Below are 18,698 nucleotides of genomic sequence, written 5' to 3' on the forward strand. Positions count from 1 at the left end.
ACGAGAAGGTGGGAGCTGAGAGAGAAGGAGAAAGGAGGTGTCAGGGGTTTTAAGGAAGCAGATTTGCGGGGAGGAGAGAGCTAATGGATAGATGAGGATGAAGAGAGGGGGAGATGAAGATGATTAAAGGGAGATGTAAGTGGAGAGTTTGGGGATAAAAAGATGTGTGGGCAAGTCTTGAACACAGGGGACAGAGATCACGTAAAGTGTTGACTCATATGTGATTCTCTGAATACTGTACTTAAGAAGAAGCAGTTGTGTAGTAATTACAGTACAAAATAGACCTTTTCCACAGCAGACATTTTGACATCTTAGCGTGCTTCACCTGCAGAGGAGAAAGTCATATTGTGGGCTGTGAAAAGGGTTTACAGAGTGTGAATCATGGCTGCTGAGAACACAGTTGTATTATATCCCTGATAGAATCACACAGCATGTACGCGACATTGAGCTGGTATTTAAAACCTACATTAAACAATGGAAACCCTGCTACACTGTCGGGTCATTTTAGGTTAAATGCCAATTAGCATATAAATGATCAAGACAGCAGGAGACAAACTGAGAGTTACAAAAACATGTTACTACGTCAAAGGAAGCACTGTTGCCGGTATGCTTTAAATATCTTAACATGATCATGATTTTGTGAGGATTTATGCTGTGTGATGTTGAATCAGATAGACTCATTATTGGGGGATTTTAAAATGCACTTTGAGGGGGGCACACTCATAATAAATGAGGTACGTCTGAATTAGCAGACGTAGCCTTCAGCCTCGAGGGCGTTTAGAGTGAATTATATTGTAATGCGTCCATGTTGTTTCGTCCCCGCCCCTGTAGCCTGTAGACTACTTATGAACACATTATATGATGATGAGCTGAAACTATTAGTCGCTTAATCGATTGGTCTGCTTGGTGATGGGTGCACTCTCACTGACTGTGATGCTAGCAAAGCTACTCTGCTTGAGACATTTTATTTCCGTACAACTTGGCTTGTTTAATATGGAATTCCCCCAGTATAGTTAGGCATGGTGGCACGGTGACAAAAAGTATCTCTGGATTCGTCAATTGAAAGAACATTTTTAATGATTCTGCAACGATTTTGACGACTGATTACTTGGCAAAAATTTGCTGGTCCCGCTGTCGAATATTTTCTTGTTTTCTGAGTGTTCTATCACAGTAAATTATGTATCTTTTGATTTTAAGAAAAAAAACAAAAAAACTTTTGAAGACGCCATACTGGGCTGTCGGAAATTGTGCACTTTTCTCTATTTTGTGACTTCTGATTAGATTATTGGATCTGATATTCAGCATTTTCTGGTATCTGTGGGTTTTTTTTTTGTCAGATTACTAATAAAATAAATTCATTTAGGAATTTTCTTCTTTGGTTCTGATGCAGCTGCCTTTCTCTGTCTGTAGACAACAAATTATGTGACCTTAATGTAGTTTGTTGAAAGCCTTTTTACTTCTGCCGACTGCATTTACGCATCTGTGATAATGTTGCTGAACAAACGTGCAATCATAAAATTGTGTTTGTCGCAGAGCTTATTTTCTGCAATAATCAAAAATATAATTGAAAAACCTCATAGACTTTCTATAGGTAGAACCAGGGTATAAATAACTAACTGGGATAGCCTACAAACACATGTCAACCCTGCAGCACTCTATTATACTCTGTTTGTCCTGAGAGCACCTGCACACAGTGGTTGATGTGATAAATCACTAGACTTCACTTAAAATAATGTCTACATGTTACAGTTAGTGTCTGTGGAGGGAATGCTGACTCTTTTTATCAACCTGCACACACACACACGCACACACACACACACACACACGCGTGCGCACACACACACACACACACAGACACACACACACACACACACACACAGCAGATGTGAATACAGGGGGAGGCACTTGCAGTCTATGAAGAGATGTGAGCTGACGTGGCTCTTGTGAGACCGGCTTACCAGGACGGGAAATGGGATCGCACAAGCGGCAGGCATATTCCAAATCCCAGCCCTGCCAAGCTTTTGGCTGCCGAGAGCTGACCCCATGTGACCTCCCTCGGGGCATCCTATGAAAAAGGATGACATCATTTTTGAGAGCTTTTTTTGCACGGAGCAATAGGAAAAAGTCTTTGTGTGTTAACACTGCGCCTCGTAAGGTTTCTCCCTTCGCTGCTGCCTCCTCCCCTCGCCAAATCTCACAGCACCTAATGAACAAAAAAGATGTAAAATTCATGTGCATTCATTAATTATTTAATATTAATAAGAAAAGCAGCACAGGCTAAATGTGCTAGGCAAGTCAGACAAGCTGGTAACTGGGTCACCTCGAGAAACATCATTTTTCACCTGCTGACACCAGTGCACATGTGGTGCCAGTTTATTCTAACGCTTTCTTTAGTGTGAGCTTTAAAAAGGCCAAAGCCGACGTGTTTAATATGCAACATTACACCATGTTCATCCAGCACATTACAGGCAGGGTGGACATTGATTATTAGACACTGACACATTTGATTTTACTAACTGGATTTAGTGTAGCGTTACTAAAATCATTCAAGCACACTTGTTTAAATTCTCATCATGGACAGCTGCAGTAGATAGTTTATAGATTAAATACATCCAACACTACTTAAATGATCTTACAACATTTATTCATGGATTCTTTACTGATTTTCGACATAAGTCTCAGTTTATTCTACTCAGAAGAGGTGCTACTCAGTCTGTGAGAAAAGACCTATAATGTCTTCTGTAGCTCTGGAGGGAGCTTTCCGAAGATGAGCAAAGTTTAATAAAACTTTTTTTAATCTCAGTTTGAGCTTGAGGCCTAAAATCTTCCATATAAAGTCTGTGTTAAAAACAAGCATTGAGGAGGCTGTGGGAGTTGAATGAAAGATGCTGTTGAGTTGCATCATGGGAGTCAATCTCTTTGACTCATGCTAGATTGCTAGTGTTGTCAAAATGCTGGAATATCTATCTTTGACACAAAATATCGATATTTGATACCATTTCCGATACCACGTGGAAAAAATCAAACACTGACAACATCAAATTTTAGATTTTAATGAAAAGATAAACATAAAAAGGCTTGTGTACTGTGTGTCAAGTGCAACAGTGTAAGTTAGTTTACTTCTGGGGGTGGTAGGGCAGTGTGGGCACTGCAGCAGTGGTACAGGTGTATCAGTACTGTGAAAAATGAGCTTTGAAACAGTTTTAAATATTCAGAACTGTGTTTCGATATATATGGATACTTTTGATATATATTTTTTTGAACACTACTAGAGACTTAAAGTGAGGATATTTTGGCCAATGATGCTTCCATTTTGATTGTTTATTAATCCATCTCTTGTGCATACCACACCTTAATCGGATTAATACTTAATATACTAAACATACTATACTAATACTTGAGCACAGTGTTCGACGATTGAGATTTCATGATGGCATTCGAGACACAGGCTCTGCATCCTCTGTACTGTCTACTTAAAGCCATTTCTACATCCCCTTTTTACCCTTTGTTCTAAAATTACTGGCAAAACCCAGAGATCTCTTATGTAGCTTTAATACGATGCTAAACAAGTCCCCAAAAATGCAATCAATGATCCCACACATGTTGTTAACGCCCTTTTTTAAACTTTGCCATCTGGAAAGTATTCCAGATTGCATGTAGGAGGTTTGGATTGATTTCAGAAGCTTTAAGACTTGAAAACTGCCAAAATAAAGAAGATTTATATATATAAAAGCCTGTATTGATACCTAAATATAACCAAGTCCTTTGTTTTATTGAGCTATAATTATTATTATGTTGATATTACATATCAATTAATAATAATGAACTATAGAGCTGAAAGGATCAGTCATCAGTTAGTTCTAGATTAACATACGATAAACTATGATTTTCAATAATAATCATCACTGTCATAAAATAAACAAATAATAATAACAAGAATAATAATAATAATAATAATAATAATAATAATAAAGTGATAGTTTCAGTCATTTTTAAGCAGACAATGCAAACTGTCTGTTCTTCTCAAATGTGAGCTTTTCCTGTTTTTTGTCATATAAGGTTTGGGACTGTTGATTTGACAAAACAAGTGATATCAAGACCTAAACTTTTGCTTTGGAAAATTGTGATTTATCCACAATTACTGACATTTAATAGATTAAGAGATGAATCGATTTACTCTAGAAAAATAATCTGCAGATTAATTTGTAGTGACAATAATCACTGCAGCCCCTGATGCTCTTTTCAACATCTATATGGCACTTTTACACCATTAGATGAGGGAGCTCTCCTTGTGCATATGTGCGGTTGAGGGTGGGGTGCGGTTGAGGGTGACGACTTGAAGTGGTGGTGGAGGGGCTGAGGTTGAACCCAGAGTGATCTGCCAGCAGTAAATCTCAGGGTGAGAGGGACTAAAGCCTGCCAGCTTTGTCTGCTCAGAGAGACGGGGGAACATTAAGGCCACAATGCTAAAAGCCACTAAGTCTCCCTCTTGTCTCCCTCCGTCCTGGCGCTTGAGCCAGACCAGCTGCCCGACCCCTTCTTTGTTTTTCTCTCTCCACATTGATCTACCCCACCGGCCACCTTTGACCAACACTTCTCCTTTTTCACGCTTTCCATCTTGTGAAAATGTTTAACAGCGAAACATCATCCTGACAACACATTGTACGAACACTGTGATGGACTTTGTCCTGAAATGTGTCGGTATAATCAGTGATTATGACAGCTCAGTGGTGACTGTCCTTTAGTATTGATCAGGGAATCCATTAATTTTATTGACGATACGTCTACATGTGTTGGCAGACTCCGTGGGGACCGGACAAGGTAGTTTGTATAAACATTAGACGTGCAGAGGACGTGCAGTTCCAGTTAATATGTCAACAGCATTCAAGATCTTTCTCTTTCAAATTACCATGGGGGGAATTTGTTTCCATGCCAGCGTTCATTCATTAACATTTGGATCAGGGATGCAAGTAACTGAAGGGTGAGGAGCTGTGAAATGTTATGTGGCAGTGAATCCCATGTGTGACAGGTGTGAATGTTGAATAATGCATAATGCTTGATGCCATTTTTCATTGGAATAGCAATGGAAGCATGACGGCATGCTGTGCTGACTGTTAATTTACTTAGACAACGTCCATTTTCGTGTGCCAGGCACATGTACAGTCCATGGGCAGCATAAACACATTTTGATGAAGCAATATGCTTTGTGACTTTGAAGTAACTGCAAACACTCTGCAAAGGTAATGGGTCATATTAGGTTGGTTGCCAAATAGCAGGATAAGCCAATGTCATGGAGAGTTTTTCCATGCTAACAAGTAAAATCTTTGTTTTCTCGGATCACCACTTATGTCATTATCTTGGAATAGTAAATGTTATTCCATAAAAAAAATCCCGAGATAATTGGATAATTTAACCCTAAACGGAAGAAATTATGTTTGGCCCATAACCGTTTAGGACTTCCGTAGTTTTGGACGGTTGATCAGACAAACAAGCACATTGAAGACGTCATCTTTGGTTCCGGGAAATTGTGATCAGTCTCTCAAGATCAACCACAAAAATGTACTCAACTAGATGGTTAGTGTCTGCAGCAAAATAACTGGCGCTGCACAGGAAACTCTGCAAGATCTTTGCAACACATAGTTCTATGAAAAAACCGAACCCATCCTGTCTGATTGCTCCAATCCTTTACCTCAACTGTCTCAGTTTTTACCATCTGGTACCCTCCTCAGACCGCCATTAGCTAAAAAATGATGTACCCTGTGTGCTAAATGTGTGCAACCCACTGCTGCATGACCAATTGTCCCATTGAGGACAAACAGACAAATTGATTGTGATTGGGCATTTTTCACAATTTTCTGACCTGTTATTGACCAAACAACCGATCAATAAATTGAGAAATTAATCGTTCCAGCAATCTATGAGAAAAATAATTTTTAGCCACTGCTCTAATCTTGATAAACTTTCTGGAGGACTAATTTAAGAACTGTTAGTCACAGTAAATCATATGTAGAGTATTAGGGATGCAACTAAAAATTGTTTTCATCATTGTTTTATCTGCTTGGTGTATGACTAGTCAAAAAATGCTCACACAGCTTCACAGAGCCCAAGATGATGTTTTCAGTCCTACTGACAAAAAATCCCAAACCCAGATATTCAATCGACTTTTATGTGACATGGTAAAACTTACATTTACGAAGCTGAAACTTGAGAATGTGTCGCATTTTTCAACTGTTTGCTCCCAAAAATCCCAGAATGAAACAATTAATGGATTGAAACAGGTGCCGTTTTTGTTTTTTTGTCCTTTGACTAATCAAGTAATCAACTAATCGTTTCAGCTCAACATCATATCACCCAACCTCAGTTTTAAATACGTTGTCATATGGAATATGGATTTTCACTGTACTGTATGTTAACCATCTCGGAAAATGTCACAGTTTCACGGTATACGACAGTACACGGTTATTATTGCTATTATTGTTATCAGTTACAGTGATTCTTAAAGGGGCTCTATGTAACGATTTGTAGCAATTTACGTGTATTAATCACTTTTTTATTGGCCATATGTGAACGGATTGTAACATGTGAAAAACTAGTCTGTGGACGATTTGCTTTTGCTGTTTAAAGCTGCTGGACTGTGGATTTCTTTGTGAAGTACTCGGGTCGGATTTTCCGCGAAAGTCCAAAGGATGTGACTTTGTACACGTTTTGAGCGCCTCGTCTCAGTGCCTCACCCCGCTTCGCTAACAGAGAGCAACAGTAGCTAATGTTAGTTTAGAAACGGAGTCCGCTAACACAAACTAACGACAGGCTTCCAGCACAACACAGAAGCTCCACAGAGCCACTTTAAAGGTGCTATATGTAAGAATTTTGTTAAAAACATAACTAAAAGCATCAACAGAATGTGAGGAACGTGTTGCCTCGAACAATTGTGACGTTATAATGTCTGTGTATTGTGTTCCAGAGATATCAGCTCAATTAAACATGCTAACCAGCTAGCCGCGGCCCATCCTGGTCCACGGCTCCTGTGCTAGCGGTGTAAACACAAACACTCCCCTCGTCCCCGAGCTCACAGTCCGAACCACTAGCTGCACGGCTAACTGGGCTAACTAGCTAATGGCAACCACAGTAAACACTGTTACCCTGGTAACGTGCTGCCTCCTATTTGTTTTGAGTTTGAATTTGACAGGTGGTCAGTTCTTACATATCGCTCCTTTAAAGGAATGACATGTTTTTGGTTGAAGGGATGATTAATTAACTATTAATGACTATTATTTAAATAACGCTTACAGGCTGCGGTACAATGCAGTACCGTGGTCAACTTTCATAGCACTGTATATTGTACAACCCTAGTTATTATTATTATTTGCCTGTTTTTTGATGCACCTGAAATGTGTGTAAGCTGAATTAAATCAGATACATTTGCTTAAAAACTTCCCTTGTGTATTAAAGCCCACTTTCATACAGTGGGGCTGATAATGCTTTAAAAAACCAAGCTTCTGGTCGCTGAAGGGTTAAACGTCGCTCGGTAGTAGGAAGTGGGTGGTAGGAGCTGAGGATGGAGCCTGTGTAGCAACCACACATCATTTTTCGCGAGAAAAGCAACGTTACAGCAGAGAAGATGAGCGTGAACACACCTCGTACCTGAGAGAGACAGCACGGGGAGGGAAACACGGACAAATCCGCCTTCAGGAGGACGAAACGTGAAGTGACCAACCTGCTTTGACTGCCGATGTGTCTCCTCAGCAGATGGACGTATAGAGTGGCTCCAGATCCTCATTCATCTCGCCTCGTTTTTTTAATTAGATGCACACTGACAGCTCCTGGACGTGTCGTGTAATCCATATTTGTAGTTGTGTAGCAGTATGCATGCAGTCAACTCGGTGTACATGAACGCACCGGTGCCTCCTCAGCACACAGACTGTGTTTGAATGCTGTAACATGTAGCGGATCGCTGCAGGGACAGGACGATAGATGCATTTTTTTTTTTTTTTTTTAAGGAGGATGACAGAAGCTGATCTGATTGATTTCAGCTGCTCCTGGTGCTTGTAGTGCAGAGGGCTTGTTTTGAGGATGTGTGCAAACTTGTGTGGTTTATCTAATCTGCGGTGTGATAACCTTCGGTGTGGCGGTCTGGGCTGGTCGGGGGGTTTCTGCTTCCTCTCTGCCTCTCAGCTGGACTCCAGTTGATCCCACCGTGCAGCCTCTCGCTTATTCAGCAGTTCCCAGCATAGAGCAGCCCAGTCAGTAGTCTGTGTCAGTCCCTGTCGGTCTGGGGGATGCTGGCTGGGCTCGAGCACAGGAGCGTGCACTTTTCTAACACTTTGGTCGCATTTGATTAGAGTAGTTTCTGTTTGAGAGGAGACACCTCAGCTTGTATCTTAGTGTTTCCTGTTTTCGTCATTATTTTTAAACATTAGCTGCCTTCACCTGCTGGATGATGTTACAAGCGTCGAGCATTTCTGCTCAGTCGTGAATCGACTGGCTCGCTGAAAGTCACGCGAGAGTGGAGCTCGTTCTCGCCTCCCACCAGTCACCTGGAAACCACAGGAGCCACGAGACCCTCCGACAGGTGTGAACCCGCACACGCGCCATGGATGACTCTGGGATCATCCGAAGACGGAGGCTGCAGGTGAGAACTTTTCAATCATATGATCTCATTAAATTTAAACACTTGATGAAGGCTTTACACTTTGTCAAGCTGATATATTTATAATAATAATATTTTTTAATACTGACACTCCTCCACCACGTTTTTGAAATGAACACATTTGTCCCCATCACTTTATGAAAGCATAATTTGTTAGAAATGTTCTGAAAACAGCTCGCACCAAGAAATGTTAGCCTAACCACCAAATTAGCACCTCCAGCTGACTGGCTGCTGCTGAGAAATGATGACAAAATGTGTACAGTACACTGTAAACTAAGGCAAACAGCAGACAACATGCTCAGGAACTGTTATTGTTCATTAGATAATAGATGTGATCAGCATATACTGCGAAATCAGACTGTAATAGGTTTGGTGGACAGACTAGGTTAGCAAACATCGACCATTTCGTCTGATTTGCCTTATTTTATGGTACATAGTCAATGTGGAGAGACAAATAAATGTTCCATCCAGTCTGAATTATGCCATGAATTACATATATGATGTTTGTATACAAGTCAAGAAAGTCGCTGTTTGTCGTAAAGATAGTAAAAATATATTAAATATATAATACTCACAGAAAAAGAATAGAAAAAAAGGTGAAAATCACAATAAATCTTTCTGTATTGACGGCTACAGTTATGTCAGAGGAAGGTCAGTCAGCTCTGTGAGTTAGCTAATCTACAGGACCGGCTCTACAAGGTCTCAGTTATGGGTTTTGGTTAGTGTTCAACGAGACAGTGTCACTTACGCTGCTGTTGGGTGTGTAGTCTGTATTATAATTACGTAGATTCAAAGTCTTATATTTAATTAGTTTTATGACAAACTACGTCTTTCTCCTGTTGAAAAATGATCTTTTAAAACTGACAAACATCATATGTGTGATTCATGGCCCAATTCTAACGATTTCAAAAAAATATTTGTCTTCCTCTTTTATTATTTGTAAATGTTTTTCCAAAAAAAGCTCCCATGTTGGTCCACCGCACAGGGCTTGTCTTCGCCTCTCTATTGCCTAAAATCGCATACGATGAATACTATTAAAAGGTTTTTTTTATGTTAGCCCTCATATCCACACCACTTTTCAACTCTCGCCGACACAAAAAAAACATAGGCCATAGATAGGAGGGATGTAAATGAATATAGCAAATGTTATCAGTTGTACCTTGAACTAATTTAATATACACACCCTCCTCTAAACACATATTTATGTATGCTATGACAGAGATATCCAAGACCCTAAAAACATGTTACACTTTTAGGCTTCAGAGGAACGTGTGGATTGATTTAGCAGTCGTTGACATGGAAAACTATCCCAGTATGTCTGTTATGGCAAATCTTGCAATATCAACATGATGTACTAACAGTGAGAAACTCTTAATGGACAAAAAACCCTCTTTTTTGGACAAATGAATACCTGACAAATCATGATACTTCATGGCATTGATGCAAAAGACAGAAAAAAAATCTAATATAGCCTTAAAACGTTCCAGTTCATTGATTTGCAACGTGAGTGGCTCTGATCCTCTCAGATATTAAAAGGATAGCTAACCCTATAAACAGACAAACATATTGTTCCAACAAAGTTTTGGATTAACTGATACGATAGCACCAATAAGTGGGTGACATACATTGAGTCTGGGCTACTTAAAGAGACTGAGTAGATGATTCTGTTACATTTGCGTGATGTAGGCTCGTCACTTATCTCGTACATTATGACAGACATTAGAAGGCACCGGTAAAAAGCTTCCTTCGAGGCTTTCCTCCATGTGGTGGGCGCCTGCATGAAATTAATCATGAGTGGCTGGCAAAGCTTTCTATGCAGGGCCATTGTCTGCCAGTCCTTCTCTGCTTCTACGTGAATTAATTTACAGTAAAGGTACTCTGCTGCACATTGTGCTAAGGTAATATGCTCTATTGATTGCTCATCTTTTCTAAAATAAAGTGAACAAGTGAAATTGGACGATTTCCTGCACAATTGATGTTCACTTGGTTGTGCGTAGTAGAGAGTTTCCACTCTTAAAGGTGCTGGACTCCTGTTGTAAAGCCTGGCGGATTAAAGCAGACAGTAAATGAAAGATGTTCTGATAAATGACTTAAGTCCATTTCATTTTTCAGGAATTTAAGAATATCTGCTCCCTCTTTCAACAGCTCTACGTTTGTTGATCTGTACTTATCGAACTGTTTATTAAAGATTTGCCTTCTATTTTTTTAAGTCCTATATCTGTTTGTGGCCATGTAAGATCAATAATTGTAATATGACAACGGTAAAACAACCACCAGACTCCATAGCAGCTTCTTTCCTCAGGCCGAGAGACTCCTCAATTCATCCTCAGCACTCCACCATATAAAAAAGTTGTAATTTTATGAGTTATCCGATCAGGTTATATCATACAATATCATATAATAGTCCATCTTCTTGCTGCTCATTTGCATATGCATATGCTGACTTTGAGGTAGTGTGTCCCCTCAGAGTTTCTGTCACGACTGTTTCCGACTGTCGCTTTTACCCATCTGTCTCACCCAGCCAAGAAAACTGTCTCCTGTCACCCCCGACATCCATCCCAGTGCCAGGTTCCAAAGGCACTGCACGTCTGTAGCATAGCTGTGTTCAGTCTCTTGAAACAAAGTTAGCTACCTAGCTATACTGAAGAAGCTAAGCGGAGTCACAATGGCACGGTCGAGAAAAACACATTGACAATGGCCTGCAGAAAAGAAACACACCTGCCACCGATGTATCCGAGCGTCTGAGGTTTGCCTAACTGAGCTGGCTTAAGAAAACAGTAAACAGGACACGGAGAAGTAACGTCAGTCCATTGAGCAGCAACAAACTTCTTTTCATTTTCTCTTCTACATGTCACAAACGCCAACACTTTCTGCCTTACAGAAACTCTGAGATGAAACAATACTCTTTTGTGCTCTCTAGTGGAGAGCCTTTAAATCAGAATGGCTCAGTAGTCGATGACTGTTGGCACTGTCTCTCGGCCCAATTCTGATAAAGAGGCATCAGTATTAAATTGAGACTGTTTCATAACCACTTGAAAGGTCTTGTAGTACATTTAACAATTATTTTTTGGATTGATTGATTCATTGTTTTTCTATGATTTGTAAAAAGAAAAAGAAAGAACCATGACAAGTTCTGAGAGCTCAAGGTGCCAATAATCCAAAATTCAGTTTTTCACTCACAGATTATTGGATTTGAGGAGCTGTAGCCAGGCAATGTTTGCCATATTTTCTTGATTAAACAACTGTGACAACTAATTGTTTCAGCTCTACTTTTAAAAAGCTTCTGCTGAGAGTTCCTGAGTTGAGGTCTTACACAAACATATTGCTCGTATCAGGCAGAAATCTCAAACGTCACATCGGTAAAGAGTTTCAGAGGGTTTCGTCGGGCTTTTTCAATGGAAAATGGAAAGCAGGTGGTGAAGTGAAGTGTTTGAATTAGAAGATATTTCAGTCACACTGCTGAGCGCAGGAGTCCTTTCTCAGAAGTTAATTGAAGCTGAAATGTCGACCTGGATATCAACGCTTTCAGTGAAAATTGAGAACGGGGGCAGCCTGGCAGGGAGACAGGAGACAATTTGAACATGAAGGTTTAAATGTAATGCAGAAACACACACCTACACAAAGACACACATGGAAAGACACATTCACTCACAAGGAGCTCACTGGTGAGTCAAACTTTTGATTTTAGTCGTGCTGAGTGCACTTAAATGTCAGTCCATCTATTCGGTTGACTGTATTGTGGCTACACCGAGCATCTGTGTGTGTGTGTTTGTGCACAACATTCATGCCTATATGTACATATCAAATTGACTCCCACCCCCTGCCCATACTCTCCATTTCCATTCAAGTGGTCGATATCCATATCTCAGACAGAGGAGGTCTAAATGCTGAGGATGTGGCGCAGTTGTCAGGCCCATTAGCAGGACTAATGGTGGCCTAACAGCCCTGTGTGCCCTCAGGGAGGAAGACCAACCACCAGCAGCAGGACGGGCTGAAAGGACTGGAGGCCAGGAGGAGGGGGGGGCAGCGTAGACCTGAGGCAGGCAGCAGCTGTGGGCTACAGTAGACCCCATTTAAGTGGCTATTACAATATGTGGATCCCTTTACTGCCCTGATCTACTTTCACACCAGAGACAGGGGAGGGGGGAAGAGAGGGGATCATGTGTGTTCATGTATGGCATGTTTATGACTCATACAGATACTTTATCATTCGTCAATGAGTCAGAGACGCTGAAAATGATTAAGGATGAGTATCATTCAGATTGTTCAGTACTGATATCAGAACAGCCAAACCCTATTGAATGAAGGAGGAAGTCAAGTCGTCACTACTGAACCCAAAACATGTTGTTATTACTGTCATTTTTTTTAAAGCTAAATCATGTGGAAAATGTTTGGAAAATGAACATCAATCTCCTGTTTTAAAGTCAGATGTTTCGTGGAACCTCGCTCTGTAACGACGGCGCCTGACTTCCTCCTTTGGCAGCTAGACAGCATCACTTGTACATCAACAATCATCATTTAGGTGCACTCGCTGAAAACACTGATGCTGCCTGTCGTCCCTCTTGGGCAGACAGTCTCTCGCCTGTAGTCACTGCTTATCATGATTGATCCATCACGCTTTCATCCTTCAGACATGAAGTCTCACTTCCCAAATGACTGTCTCTTTTATTCACCTCTGAGGTTCTCCTTCACCTTTATCACCTCCGTCATCCACACACCTTTCAGTACATGTCTCCACATTTTTCACCTCTGGCAGCACCGCATGATACATCTGGTACATCATTTTGAGGGCATGACGTTTGGCACAGGGGTTTTCATCGTCATTACACAGGAAATAAATTACATTATGATACAGTACATTAATTTAGCAGATGTTTTTTCATCCAGAATTTCTTGCTTGCTTCTTCTTCTTCATTTTTATTTTTGGACAGTTAACAGAGAAGGCAAACATGAATATTTTTCATAATTTTCATTTGTGATTGTACAGTGTGTGCTCATTACTGGCTCTTAATTATTAACTGCATACATCTAGAGCATATTAATCAATCACAGGATGGTGGACTTTGCTGCAACAGGCCCCATTTGTCAATAAATAGGATAAATAAATTGATCACCTACAATCATTGTGACTTTGGCACCACCCAGTCTGTTTTATTTGGCTGCACTCCGCCGTAAGAGAGTGTGTGTGTCATTAAGATGAGTCGTTTTCATCTCAAGTGAAGATGATCCCGCCACCCTGATCAGTTGTAGGTGTGTGTAGCTCGCTGACACATAACCCATATGGTCATGCACTCTCACGCACACAGACACAAGTCACTATGACGTGTCTCACCCCTCTCTGTTGTAGGAGTACCAGAGTGTAGTACGCCTCTCTCTCGCTCGCACACACACACACACACGCACACACAAGCATAATTTGTCCAATATTTTGTTCTGGGCAGGGTGCCCATTTCCAATATGCTAAGCACAAGGGATAAGAGTGTGATCACTGCAGAAGATCCAGCTCTCTGTGCCAAGTCCTGTCACTCACTGCCATGCCCACCGCTTTGTTCTGCCTCGCCACGTCCTTCTGATGTCAGTATTATTCAGAAAGGGGAGTTTTTTGTACTGAGAGTGCAAAGAGTACATCAAAGCAACAGATCTGGGCCAGAATATATTTGGGAATAGCTTCAAATAATTGAACTACTTTAACTGGGCGTGAATTATCATGCCAGACGGCTGTAAAGCATAATAGCTTGAGTCCAATTTATTCCACAAAAACAGACAAAAATGGATAAGGTGAGGCAAAAATAGCAATTGTTAAAATTTGAAACTAGATCCAGTGAAACAAGTAAGTAATCTAAGTCAAGAGTGTGAATCAACGAGACAGTGTAATGACCAGTGAATTCAAAACTATTAAACTGAAGAATACACTGTGTGACATTTGCCTCCCAATCTGCTGTCACTTTTGGCAGTAGAAACACAACAGAAGCCTCATGACTCTGCCCAGAGCAGCAGCATATTAACATTTCTCTTTTCTTCACTTTCCATTTGGCCTTCGGTCTGTCCTTGAGTAAATATAAACCGAAAAAGAAAAAAAAAAAGAAAACGTAGAAATAGCCGTGTGACTTTTCTTTCTTCACTTGTCATACAGAGAAAGTTGTTAAAAAAAACAACAAAAAAACAAGCAACAAAGCAAAGCGGCTAAGGAGAATGTCAATAATGTGCGGTTGTAGCATGGAGGTTGTGCATAATGGATTAAATGTGCCCAGAAGGTGTTTGTTTGTCTGTGCAGACACCTTTTGAAGTGCAAAACCTCTAATTTAATGCCGCTTTGTGATTAAGTTTTGGGGTTTTCAGCTATGTCGCATCAAAATCTGTTTTTTGTTTAGCTTGGAGAGAGATTAGCATCGCTGTGACATATCCTCAGTAAAACAGCAGAAATGGAAGGTGTGTGTTTGGGGTAGTTGGGCTGGTTGGAGCATAATCACACCTTTCTACTATTTCCACCTGTTTTCCCACAGCTGGATGGTGATTCGTGATTTTGTGTTGTGTGGTTTTATATGTATTGTGTGTGTGTGTATGTGTGGTTGTGAGGACACAAAAGAACACATCAAGACATGTAATCATGAAGACAGGAAATGTTTTTTAATGGTGAAGCATCACATATAATGATCATCCAGTCCTGTGTTTGCTGTTCTATTACTCTCATGTCACATCATGTGCTGCTAACAGTTTATAATTTAGCTGTACTGATGCTAACTGCTTCACTTATCTGTCCTGCACACGTCAGGATCAGACAGTTTTCTACAATGAAAACTGCTGCTTTACATTTTAGTAAAGTAAAATGAAATATAAATCTAAGTGTGATTTCCATTAAATAAAGATGCGACTACACAGATTATTGACAGTGACTGAGGACAAATGCATTAAAGGAATTGAATAAGATCAAATGAATTAATGTAAACAAAGTCTTCTATAAAACTGCAGCTAATGATGGCTTTAAGTACTAAGGTATTTATTTTTTTCTGATTAATCCATAGTGTGTAAGAATTGAATTACATTGAAAGATGCTCATGTTAGCAGCTGAAATGTTCCAAACAGTATACTGTCTGAAAGTATCTGTTAAACATTTCCCTTGCCTATCCCGAAAGGTCCACATCTACAACTCAAGTCTTCTTCCCGCTGTGAACTTTCACAGGGTGTCATGGTCGATTGAACTGAGGGGAGAATTGTTCTAAGAAACCCTGCAGTGACCAGTAACATGGCAACAACACGTACAGTAGCTGTCTGTCGGACTGAGACAGTAAGAGGGCGCAGGTGGTGGGGTTTTTATCCATTAGCCACCCCTATCACCCCATACACACACACACGCACACACGCAAGACTGTTGGGCCTCTCTCTGAATCACCCTGGCCGAGCTCACTTCCTCCCGAGATGATGTAACTCATTAGCTGTCCCAGAAAGAGCTCACTATGATGGCTGATGTCACTCCCATTGAAAAGAAGTAATCGCTCTCCTCTGATCTGAGACGTGCTGCCAGGTCACCATCATATAGATGTATTTTAATTCTACTTATCCTATACAAGCTTGTAAGTGCACCTGGTTGTTGCGATGTCATTCGATGCACGTTGATTTTGATTGGATACATAATTGACAAGCTTCCTCCACAACCAGTATACCTGCTGTTGTGACAACGGCATCGTGGGTGAATACATCTTACACTCGAGTTGTGTTTTTTTTTTGGGGCTATTCTGGAGAAAGATTGCGATATTAATTTAAGGTCATATCTCCTTACCCTAATGCTAAGCTAAGCTAATCACCTGCTGGCTGCAGTGCCATTCTTCACAGAGAGAAATGAGAGTGGTATCAATCTTCTTATTAACTCTCAACAAAAGAAAGTGAATAATTATATTTACAGAAACATCCAACCGTTCCTTTAATACTCCAGCCTGTGCAGAGAAGCATTTGGCAGGTTTCTAGATTCATGTGATTACTGAACAACTGCTGCAGTTGTTCAATCCCCGTGAGTAATAATTATGATTTCTTCAGCATGCCTTTGGAAAACAGGTTCTTACTTATTACAATGAGTCCTTGCAGCCTCGTTGGGTTTATGATGCTCATTTGCTCCCCATAGTTTTTTTTTTTATTAAGTGCGAGTGTTAGTCTGATAGTGCTGTAAAGTAGATCGGGTGAGTTTGGGTAGTAAGCTTGTTTTGAGACTGTTTGGAGACGAGAGCTCCAGCTGTCAAGTCATGTTTCATCAGCTCGACTTTGTTTGGGTTTTGTAATGCTTGTTTACTTATACAAAGACAAAGAGATAGACTGTCTCTGTGTGTGTGAGAGAGAAAATTCAGGACTGCCCTCGTCTAACAGGATGAAATCCTTCTGTGGAAACCTCATTACAGTCTCTTATTTTTCCTCTTATTTTCCTCGATCTGTGTTTGTTTTTAACTTCTGACCCTGGTGTGATTTGTCGCTTTGATTCCTTTCATTTCTCTGACATGTCTACGTGTCATTTAGTCTTCTCTGAGTGCAAAGAAACAATGATAAACATCTTTTTATCAGAGGACTGGGCAGCAGAAAATAGCTTGATAAGCAGCGCAGCGCAGTCTGACAATAGATATTGATGGTAACCTGATCTTACCTTGGCTGCTCAAATTGGGAATAGATGGGCAACAAGCTCCACACGGATTCATCCCAGTAGATCCTAATCACATCTGGGTCCCTGCTGTTGTGTCCCACTGTCATAAATATAGCAGCAATATTTTTTAAATTGACTTTGGCTCCACACGACCTGGTGGTTCCTGTCTCTGAGCACTTAGGAGGGATCAGTTTTCAAACTGTTTTCCATTTAGACATTAACATAGAAAACTGGCTGTAGATTAATCTCATCCTGTTTTAACTGCTTTATAATCAGGATATTTGACAGTCGAGTTTGAAACACATTGTATTTTTCCTAAACTGTAGTTTCCATCAGAAATTCCTTGTTCGACTTATTTGAACTCACTGTTTCAGCTGATTTCACCATTTACACTTGATTTATGAAAGAAGACAACATTTTACAGTCAACACTAACTGGCATAGTCTCCTTCTTCTGCTTTGAGAGAAAATCGCTCAGTTTTGTGAGTTAGAATAAACCCTGTGAAGCGCTGTCGTCAACAAATTCTCAACTATTTGGGCTTTCTTTGTGCATAAAACACAGTTTTTCCCGCTGATTCTTTGTTCTACTCTCTTTGGAAGGTTTTGCTGTTCGGGGAAGTTCTTCTAATACTTGGTTTTCACCTCTTCAGGCCACTTAAATACATTAAATGATGGTTCATTAAAACTCTGAATCCATACTAAGACAATAATCTGTGACGAGGGGTCACGATGAACACATATTTCTTCAAGTTGAGGGTTCTTACAAGGCAGCAGGTTGGGAACCACTGGGTTTAGGCAACTTTGTAGTAGAAATGTAAAATAATATGTGCCTGTCACACTCTGGATTTCATCTCAAATGTCAAAAGTTTGGTCACTCTTGCATCAAACATTTGAAAGAAAACGTGTCACTGTTACAGATAATTCTTCTGTAATTACTCAAGAAATCTATTGATGCTGCGTACAAACAGACACGAGGAGTGTTTGACCTTGAATTCATTGTTTTTTTTCACGTTCTTTATGCGAAGAAGCAACAGTGCTTTAAGAATAAAAACAACAATAAAATATAAAACACATTTCAGGTTGAATAAATAATGACAAAAAGCTGAGTAGTTATAAAGGTTAAAATTCCCTGTTTTTTATTGAGTAACCTATGAGAAAGTCAGTTTAATTAGTTTAATGTTTCAGTCTTTAGCTGAATTGTTGTTTGCAGTATTTATAATGAGAGATTACTGTAATTATTATGGTAATTTATGTTTCATCACCACTTAAAGTACATTATAGTATTTTCCACAGCCCTGCTGTAACAGATTGCAGGATTGGTAAAACTCATGTAATCGGGCTAATCCGTCTGTTCTCCTTTCTTTCTCTCTCTTTTCTCCCCAGAAGGATCTACCTCTGCCTCGAAAAAGTAGCAGGTAAGTTCATATTT

General features: G+C 40.2%; 1 protein-coding gene across 1 annotated transcript in view; it reads left to right on the forward strand.

The window, feature by feature from the left end:
* Positions 1-8,590: 8,590 nt before the first annotated feature.
* Positions 8,591-18,698, forward strand: part of LOC140996064 (microtubule-associated serine/threonine-protein kinase 1-like) — a 70,742-nt gene continuing 60,634 nt past the window's right edge. Inside the window, exons 1-2 of the mRNA XM_073466333.1 lie at positions 8,591-8,629; positions 18,653-18,684. Coding sequence (XP_073322434.1) covers positions 8,591-8,629; positions 18,653-18,684 — 71 coding nt within the window. The remainder of the gene's footprint in view (positions 8,630-18,652; positions 18,685-18,698) is intronic.

The sequence above is a fragment of the Pagrus major genome, chromosome 1 (genome assembly GCF_040436345.1).
Source record: "Pagrus major chromosome 1, Pma_NU_1.0".
Classification (NCBI taxonomy): domain Eukaryota; kingdom Metazoa; phylum Chordata; class Actinopteri; order Spariformes; family Sparidae; genus Pagrus; species Pagrus major.